This window comes from Megachile rotundata, chromosome 11 (genome assembly GCF_050947335.1).
Source record: "Megachile rotundata isolate GNS110a chromosome 11, iyMegRotu1, whole genome shotgun sequence".
Taxonomy (NCBI): Eukaryota; Metazoa; Arthropoda; class Insecta; order Hymenoptera; family Megachilidae; genus Megachile; species Megachile rotundata.
The window spans coordinates 5,923,454-5,933,548 of record NC_134993.1 but is presented as its reverse complement, the minus strand read 5'-3'; the positions used below and the strand labels follow the sequence as shown (position 1 = coordinate 5,933,548).

Genomic DNA, 10,095 nt, shown 5'->3' with positions numbered 1-10,095 from the left:
ACATTATATATTCTGCATAAAATAAATTGCCTACAACCTATATGGAAGCTAATGAAGAAAATATTAACGCCGTGTATCACAATTTACGATCATTGTTCATTTGGAACATATGCACAGACAATCGATAGAACACCTGCGAGACCAATCAGAATGACGGATCTAATGCACCAGGAAGAAGAACCACCCCAATACCAAGAACGAGAACCGTCAACAAGATCAAGACTTTCCAGAAAAACGTTCTACAGACTGTCTACCAACGAGGTACATTGAAACTAAGAATGCGATTCTTATTTACAATTTTTCTCTAGATTTTTCTATCTATTAAGAACTAGATCATTAAGTATTCAGAAATATATTGTAACATGTTTGTAGAATGGAAAAATAACCCCAATTTAGTAAATAAGTTAGAGAGCGTATTAGAGTTGTCAGTAGAATTTGAACAGGATTTAATAGATTCAGGAAGGAATGTAATATTCGAATAGATTAGAATATTCTCGAAATATAAATTAAAATGCGAGGACGCATTTTCTTTCACCCCGGGAGGAATCTCACCGGTCAAACGGTATAAACAAGATAACGCGTGGTCCAAACGTCGAAAACAAGATAAGCCGAAAACGGTAACGCCATCAGGAGATAAGCAAGAGTATAAAAGAAGAAGCAGGCCGGCGCGCGCGACATTAACCATCGGACATTAATCATCAGGCAATAATAATATACACTCAAGATAGTCGGAGCTAAGGTTTCGGGTCGGATTGCGAGAACATTCGATTGTAACAAATTGCGCACATTGTAAAGTGTTGTAGTGATTAAGGAGTAAAATAAATATTTTGTTTTTTTAAAACACGAACTGATCTCTTTCCCGCGTAACAAGATAAATCCGTAATCATCTAGCCATGTCTCTAAATACTTTCCTCTCGGTTCTATACCCCTTTTTCTGGATTTACCCGATCTAATGGAATGGGCATTCATATCGCCCGCAATAATAATCTTACTATGTCCTGTTCCCCTTTTAAGCTTGTCTGCCTCGGTTGACAGCTCTTCCCAATTCGTGATGAATTCGTTCATTTGTCTATTTGGCGAAATATACACCGAAAAAATCATTATATCCCCATACGAACAGGGTACATAGCATCTTCCTTGTGAGGTCATTTTCAAACTCTTACCTAGATTAGCCCCCACAATCGCGGCGCCTCCATCCTTACTCAAGTAAGTGGTGCAATTGCCCATCGATCTTGGCGGTTCACTAATTATAGTCAAGCTAGTACCCTCTTTCTGCATCTTATTATCCAACAGATCCCACGCCGCTGGGGATCTATTCAGGTTTATCTGTATTATTCTTGTATCAGCGTGCATTGTCATAACAGTATAAAAGAATTAAAATAAGCGTTCTTTGTTAAAAAACAGTAAAATGTGTCCTTATTTCCCCTTGTTACAAATTTACTACACTACTATCCGACTTAACGTCTTCGTCATGGTCACTGACTCGCGTCAGATCATCAATGTCCCTAAGGGTCTTTCTAGCCCTTTCTAACTCTTGTTCGAAGGAATTAGACTTACCCGTCCACTCCTCCTGCCGTGGCGAAGTCCATCGTTCCTCCTGCCTTTTGTCTCCGTTTTCACGCTCTTTATTCCAATCAATATCCTTTCGTCTTGTGGTCCTATTTTCTCTGCTACAATCCTCCGTCCTATGTCCCAGTCCCCCGCAGCTCCAGCACTTCGCCTTTTCCGCGGTTTTCAACACCTCCATACTCCTTGGTGAGTTCTCATCCTCTCTGATTGTATTCTCCCTGTTGTTTGCAGATCCTCGCTCCTTAGGGGGGAGGGGGGGATTATCCTCTCTCGTCCTTGATTGTTTATTACAGTTGTTCGTATTATGGCCATATCCTCCGCATCGCCAACATTTAACTAAAATTTTAGAATATTTATTAATTGTGCAAATGGACCAACCTATCTTAATACTATTATTTTTAATTAGCGTTTCCGCGATCCTATCCGGGAGCTTCACAAGGGCGGTTTGAAAGCCACCTTCTTCCCTAATTATCCTCACTACTTCTATATCGTTTATCTCGAGGTTTTTACCATCCTTTAAATTAAGAGCAATAGCCTCCCTGATCTCCTGGGAGTCCATTGATGGATCGATTCTTCGTATCCTTACGCCTTCTTTTGGTTCTAACTTAATTACTCTTGCTCTATCCCCCACTTTTTCTTTGATTTGTACCACCCAAGCAGAGATGTCATCTTCCCCTTCCGCCTCTACTATTATTCCCCCATCTCTAGCCATTCTCATTGACTTAACGTTCCATTTTTTTGGGGTCCCTACCTCCTTTTTAAATTTGCTAATATCTTTTAGTCCGTCGCTTATTAACCGACTTCGAAAAAGGAGGAGGTTACTCAATTCGATCAGTATATATTTTCTTTTTTTTTTTTTTTTTTTTTTATGTGTGCCCGCCGATTACGCCTAGCTGGATGAACCGATCGGAACGAAACCTTTTGCATCTGTTAGGTTCTGACTCCCCATTGGTACCATTATCAAAAAATTTTTCATTTTTTAATTGCAAAGTATTGTTATTGCAAAAAAACCGGCAACTTTTGAAATAAAGTTTTCTCGATTTTAGTGCGCTCTTAATATCTTATCACGGACATGATTCTGAACAATTTTGTTCATATACAAATTTCGCGGAAAGCTTTAGTTTTCGAGATATTAGCGAAAAATTGTTGAAAAGTTTTGAAATCAACTTTGGACGATTTTGATGTCCTTTTAATATGTTATCAGGGACACGATTCTGAACAACTTTTTCCTTATCCACAATTAAGGGGAAGCTTTAGTTTTCGAGTTATTAGCGAAAAACTATTGTTACTAATATATTGAATACTACGTATGCCTCCGTGTCTCTGGTGGTGTATGAGTCAACATGCAGTCGCCGATTTTCTACTGTTTCTACAAACACGTCTTGCCGGCCGATAAAAAGCGTGAAATAAAATAATTTTTAGAAAAAAAAATACACCGACTTCGAAATGCACTAAAAAGTATAAAATAATTTCTATTTCCTAATGAAGTAATTTCTATTTCATTCAATCATACAATTACGTAACAGATATGAATGAAACCTATTTACTCGTTAGGTATTATATTAAATACATTTCAACCTTTTCGGAGGCGGCGCAAAATTAAATAACATATTCAAAATAATCTTTTAATTTTGCACCGCCTCCGAAAAGGTTGAAATGTATTTAATATAATACCTAACGAGTAAATAGGTTTCATTCATATCTGTTACGTAATTGTATGATTGAATGAAATAGAAATTACTTCATTAGAAAATAGAAATTATTTTATACTTTTTAGTGCATTTCGAAGTCGGTGTATTTTTTTTCTAAAAATTATTTTTTTTGTATTTAATATAAATGGCTTTGCCTTTGTGTTTTTTTATCCTTGTGGTTATCTCTTTTTCTTCGTTCTTACGTGGAGTACTTCTTACCTCTAAGATATTCCTACTATTCTTAATCCCCGTCTTTTTTACCTGCCAGTTGGGTATAGGACGAAGATCTCCAAGCCCTGTCCGAGGTCGATCCTTTTCCGTACGAATATCTAGGTTGTTAGTTCCTCTCTTGAGGATATCACTCCATTTCTCCTTCACAACTGTCAATTCATTCTCAGTTTGTGTCCCAATGGATCTAACTTCCTTCTTTCCAGTCCTATATGTAATATTGACTACCTTCCTTTCCTCCTCTGAAATTCCTTCTGGTTGTCCCCAGGTATTAGTCTCTTTGTTTTGAGTAGTTCCTCTTATATCCTGTTTCCCAGTAACTTCATTATACTTTTCTTGTAAGAGCTTTTTTAAACGTTCAATTTCCATAGTTATTGGGCTAATTTCGTGATTTTTTGGAGTATTTGTACCGGTAGTGCCTCCTGTTTTGTGTCTCAAAAAAGTGCATTCTCTACTAGTGTGATCACCTCCGCCACAACTGTAGCAAACGCCTTTCTCAAGTTTGCATGACCAAGCTAGATGCGTCTTAGAGCCACACTTGAAACACTTTCTGTTATCTACATATTCCGCAGTCCTGCACGAGGTCCACCCTATCCTTAGCCTCTCTCTCTTAATCACTTCGTTTGCCGTGTCAATAGGGAAATCCACACATGCACTGTTGTTTCCTTTAAGAGATCTCTTATAAAATATAACTCTACAATCCATAAATTTATGTTCCGTATGTAAAATCTCTTTAAATTCATCCTCCTGAACATCTAAGTCGATTCCTGTGAACATGACCTTTTTCCTTTTTCCAACAATTACATCCATATCATTCCCTGCTCCCCTGATTCTATCCCCTAAACTATGTAATTCATCTGATTTCTCTAAGTAAAAAAGAACTTCTTTACCCCATCTAGTCTGCCTAATCCAATTTACTCTCACGTTTCCTATAATAATCTTCCCTTTTATTTCCCTGAGGGTTTGCTGGAAGTCCAGTCCCTCCTTACATTTAACTTTTATAAAGCCTCCTTGGAGGTTATCGAAATTGCTGTCCTGTCTGTTCTGTTGTTCTATTTGTTTCAGGTTCAGGGTCTCGCCAACTCTATTCGTAGTGTCCCCAAGGTTCAAGGGTTCTTGCTCCCCCCTGTTCAACATGGAGGGCCTTCTCTTTTGTGGTTGCTTATTCATCTCACTAGGTGAGCTGTTACTATCAGTAGATTTTGTGCAGATTACATCTCCTCTTTTCCTCTTTCTTACGACGAGTTGAAAGTCTTCGTTTTCTTTTTTGTCCTCTTTCTCATCCAGCCCGTGACTTTTCTTCTCATTAGAAGATTGGAACTTCCTCTGCGCATCATTAAAATCATGTAATTCAACGGCCTGCATAATCAGAGAGGAACTATCCTTAAGGGGGTATCCCAGTGTGACGCGACTATTCTTAGCGGTTAGTTAAGAATTTTTTTCAATAACTGATTAACACATTTCAGTCCTGAAACTTTTCTCGTTTATTTGTCTATGTTTAGGTATATAAAAAATAATTTTTTCGAAGTGAAGTTATGTACAGTTAGACGGCTGAGATCTCTACAATGTTAGCCTCTCGAGAAAAGCTACCCAACTGGTCACCATGTTTACTGCCCTCCAGTTGGTCCGCAGTTACAAAATCGAAAAGATTGTTAAAATATATGAATATGGCTATCGCCCCTACCTCAGGTTTGAATAGATATTAACAGCTTTCAAAGTGGTGCAAATTTTAATATTGAATGTGTTATTTGGCACAATTTTTCGTGACTTTCTATGCTGTAAAGTTTAAACAAACTAATATTTCCGTATGCCTGTGGTAGGGACGATACCCACGCATCTGCTAAACATGTATGTATAAGCTGAACCCTATTGGTCAAGTCATTTTTGAGAAATCATGGTGACCAGCCTGAAAAATGTCGTTCCGAGAAAAACGATGTTAAAGTTATACGTGCATACGCGGGGTTGGGCTAATGACCATGGCAGTCGATGCCCATAACATTAATCATCATCATCATCATCATACGCGGGGTAGTGCTATGTGCGATACGGAAACAGGTCTAGCGACGGGAGTTTTCCGAATTTTTAAACCCGGGTTTCGGCATTATACGCAGGAAAGAAGGGAGATTTTTTTAAGATGATAAAAAATAAATCGATTTTTTTGACCAGTCACACTGGGATACCCCCTTAAGCGAACTGAATGATAACTTATAAATGGAATACATAAGGATGGATCGTATACGGTTTCTTTCTCTTTCTAGGGATACCAGTTAGAAAGGAATACTAATAAAAAAGAAATAGTAATTATTTAATCTTTGATTGAACGCACACTTGTAGTGGAAGAATAGATATTATCTTTGAAGACTGGATGAAGCATGCGGGAGGAACAATTATGTGATTAAAATTGAAATGAATGTAATAGAAATTTTGTTAAATAATGGTAACAATTCTAGTAAGATAACCTTTTTTGTAGTTTCATTATTTATGTGTAGTACTTAACTTATTTAACTAACCTAGTTTTACGTTTTCATAATAAGGACTATAACCAAACCTAACTCCCCCTGGAAGGTGGGGCCACCTGGACTCCCACGGGTGAGCGTACCATTCTTAGGGGCAACTGCCGTAGCCCGTCCCAAGCCGGGTTGTGAAAAGTAGAGGGGCTTAACCGTATCTAACCTTTTTTTTTGGGACCGAAACCACCGCCGAGTTGGGGTTCCTCAGCCCAGGGGGTGGAGCAATTGCCTTCCGACATCTCTTCCGCCCGTGGCGTAGGGTGGCCGGTAAGGGGGGAAACAGGTTAGCTACGGTTAGGCTCCTCTACTTTTCTCAACCCGGCTTGGGACGGGCTACGGCAATTGCCCCCAGGAAGGGTACGCTCACCTGTGGGGTTGCAGGTGGCCCCACCTTCTCGGGGGAGTTAGGTTGGTTTCTAAAAAGAATAAATGAGTGTCCTGTTCAGGACAAAAAATCCTTTATTAGTATATAGACAACCCTGCTACATACCTTACAAAAAACAGTTCCCTCATTCGTCGTCAAATAAATAAGATAGAAGGAATAATCATTAGTAAACCATAACTCACTTTTTTCTTTGAGACACTTCCTGCCACTAAAAAAAATTCTACACCAATCACCGTATCCTCCCAGCTTGGGGTACCCAAGCCGGGATTCGTCCTTCAATTCCTTTTTAAAAAACTTTAATTCTATGTCCAACCACCAAACCCGCCCCTATATAGGGGGTCTGCTGTCCTGTTGAAGACTATCCCTAGGGAGGGGGAATCGACAATGTTGAATGGCTTTCTGTAAACAACGAAGCCTCATTGTATTTCACTACTTCATCTATCACTAAACTCTGTAACGAGGCATATTTTCATTTAGTTGATTACCTTCTTCTTTGTTATGCCTCGTTACGAGGATCCCCCTGAATTGCCGGCCCCACTCCTCCGCCCAAGCGGACCCCCTCGCCGCTGGGGCAAGAATGAGTGAGAGTGTGCCGTGTGTGTGTGTGTGTTTTTTTTACGAGCGTTCTTTTTATTTGTATATTTTTTTTTCTTTTCGCGAGCCCCGCTTCTGTCTTCCCCCCCCCCCCCCCCCTCCAGCACCAGGAAGGAGTCGTCGTTGTCCCCGGTCGCGGAGGAACCCCTCCCTGAGCGACGGAGGCGCGGGATGGGCCCACCGAAGAAGAGTCGCCGGCTGTCCAGTCGCGCCGCCACCCCGTCATCCTCCGCGGAGGCGACCGGCAGCCCGCCACCGAGGGACGCCAGGCCTGGGGACGAGCCACCCCCCAACTGCCACCTAGAGTGGGCCCCAGGACCTGGCCGCAATGCACCATGGGATGGCCCATCCTCGACGCCGAAATCCCCGGGGTGGGGGAATACCGCGAACCGGGGAAGAAGATCACGGATCGAGAAGAAGCAAGCGAGCCGTCGCGATATATACCCGTTTTTCGCTGAAGCCCCGCTTAACTTTAAAGCCCGTTCTCTCTTTTTTTTTCTTATATATTTTGCGTCTCAGATTTGTGTGCCAGTTTATTAGTAGTGCGTTCTTTTTTTCCGGTATTGGTTTTCTTTGTATATTGTGCGTGTGTGTGTGCCTGCGAGGATTTTTTTGTCGCCGCCGCCCCAACGTGGAGTTTGGACACCCCCTACGCAAAAAGGTAGGAGTTATCTCCTTACCCTTCTTTTTTTTTGGATTATCCATTTGCGCGTGGGCGAGGGCGATAGGACCCCTGGTCCCAGTGACGAGGACCCTAGAGGCCGTGGACGATCTACACGACACCGTCCCCTCTAATCTAGTTTTTCGCTGTATTTGGTATTTAGGACCAACGTCCCCTTACTGTCCACGACCCCTCAGAGGGCGTGTTCCTACGCGGACGGATACCTCAGCATTCTTTTTGTATTTCTCTATTTTGTACTTGCGCGTACCGTGTGCCCCCGCGCCGCGAAAGCCTCCCTCGCAACTGGTGAGTCGATCCCTTTTTCCTCGACCGTTGCCTATAACGCGTGGGGTCCACTATAGTTTTTTCTGTTCTGCTTACGTAGCCTACTTGGGGCCCGAATAAAAGCATTCTCTTTGTTGGATACAAACTCGCGGGTCTTTTACTAATTTTTTTTTTCTGACCCCCTCTGATTCCCGCTCCCGACAGAGCAGCCGGAAGGGCGATTACTACGGACGAGTATTGGCACTGGCGCCCCGTTAAATAAATCGGCCGTGGGTGTGAGCATCGGTGCGTGGAGGGCCGTTCTCCCTAACCGCCCCCACTCTAGGGAACCCCCTTCGGGCTTTTCCCCCACCGATCCGTCACAACTCTTACTTCTAAATAATATTTTTTAATTAATTGATTGATTAATCAATCTTGCCAAACCAATTAAAGTTCTATTTAAATTGCTTATAAATTTATAAATATATATACATTTATTCACTTGCGTATTCACAAAGTTTTTTAGTTTAAATTAAATTTAGAACTATTTTAGATTTACACAATAATGTGTATTACTATGACAATTATCTGAATTATTGAATTTAAGTAGTAATAGTAATAGTAATCCGTATACAGTCGTCACGAAATTATTGTCCTGTCATATAGTCTGTACAACGTTAAAATATGTATTCAGAGTAGGTACAGCATTTTAGAAATATCTAAAATTCTCAGTGCTTTAATAAAATTAGGTTATACTTAATTGTCAGGAGACAAGTTGAAATTGTGATAATAAAAAGATAAGTTAGAGGGTTCCAGTTAGTCAAGAATAAAATAATCCATAGACTCAAACAAACCAAATCCAATATAAGAACATATAATACCATGAGAACCATAGAATTAGTAGAAGTTATTTGTACAAATAAATAAATAAATAATTTCAACATCAAACGGTAAGAAATAAAGGAGTAACATATTATATAAGGAATTAAGTAGGGAAAATTATAATAAATAACCGATGTCAATATACTTCAGGGAAAAGCCAGCATACAAGAGGAAAATGCAGTATTAATATATCAAAGCAGGAATATCCAGGTAATAAGTTATTCGCAGGAACCTTCATCGGGTTAAATTATCCGACGGAGTACACTGAGTAAGTACGACAGCCTACACAAGATAAGTAACAAGAATTTCAGATATTAGATAAGTGAAAGATTAAATAATAATCTATAGTTATCGACTACTAAAATATGTATAAATACCTTAATCATACAATAGAACAGCTCAAAGACCAGCACAAAAAGGCGTAGGGATGAATAGCGTAGTGTATCCTCCAGAAATTTAAGTAGAGAAAAGTTGTTAAAAGTAACTTCATTAATAATTCAAGAGTCAGGCTAAAATCAGTCAGCGATTGTTTATTGTCTTAATATAAACGCACCGTAAATCAAATTCAAATCTAACTAACAATAAGAGTAAAAGTATATAGGAATATAATCTTGGGTCAGTAACGATATGCCCTACGTTCACTAAGAGAGAATAGAATCCAATAAAGCGGATAATATCGTACAAAAAGGCTACATATTCAAGTTTTCAAATATTCATTTAGGACTGTTGCTTATATAAAGATATTAGGGGCAAAAAGCATATGCCATAACGTCAAATAGCAATAAAGTCGTTCAACAAGTATAGTAAAAAAGGAAAGAAATAAGAAGGTATTCAGATTAAAACAGAATTACGCTGAGTCTTATGTTTAAAGAAAATAAGGAATAAAGTAGTGAAATCAATAAAACGAGATATTTCATACCATCAACTTGTCAAAATTTTTTAAAAACCACCATTACGTTAGTAGGTATTCAGATAAAAATAATCCAAAACTAGAACTTTTCTCAATATAACAGAGGGTGAGGCGATGTCTTCAATTCCTTACAGGAGAAACACCATAAAATCAAATCATTGCACATAATCTTTGTTCCGTATCTAGGCAAGTAGAAGAGGGCGATCCCTGAATTTAAATCCCAACCGTGAAGTTCTCTGTCTCTCGTCCTCCTGGACGCACCGGAAGATCTCTTTCGGTGCGTTCTCGAAGGATCGAGAGACACCGAGAACCCCCCGTTACCGATATAAAACTTATTGGTTCCCGTCATCGTCACGTCTAATAAGCAACAGCTGATTGGGCCGTGATGACGACAATTACCG

General features: G+C 39.8%; 1 protein-coding gene across 2 annotated transcripts; it reads right to left on the bottom strand.

The window, feature by feature from the left end:
* Nucleotides 1-374: 374 nt before the first annotated feature.
* On the bottom strand, nucleotides 375-9,954 carry LOC105663591 (uncharacterized). Of its 2 annotated transcripts, XM_012293333.2 has the most exons (6): nucleotides 9,704-9,954; nucleotides 9,162-9,293; nucleotides 3,480-4,814; nucleotides 1,558-1,905; nucleotides 1,164-1,312; nucleotides 375-1,069 (listed from the first exon to the last, which is right to left on the bottom strand). In XM_012293333.2, the coding sequence occupies exons 2-4, from the start codon at nucleotides 9,168-9,170 to the stop codon at nucleotides 1,735-1,737; spliced, it is 1,515 nt and encodes a 504-aa protein (XP_012148723.2). In that variant the 5' UTR covers nucleotides 9,171-9,293; nucleotides 9,704-9,954; the 3' UTR covers nucleotides 375-1,069; nucleotides 1,164-1,312; nucleotides 1,558-1,734. The 2 variants fall into 2 exon arrangements, with proteins under 2 accessions (XP_012148723.2, XP_076393196.1); XM_076537081.1 differs by lacking the exons at nucleotides 9,162-9,293; nucleotides 9,704-9,954 and having other exon boundaries at nucleotides 3,522-5,776.
* Between the last annotated feature and the right edge of the window lie 141 nt (nucleotides 9,955-10,095).

Bases quoted from the DNA above. Each gene is read 5' to 3' on its own strand.
- LOC105663591 (XM_012293333.2), bottom strand. The intron at 1,906-3,479 runs GTAAGAAGTACT...CTAAAATTTTAG, and splicing joins ATAGTAGGAATATCTTAGAG to TTAAATGTTGGCGATGCGGA.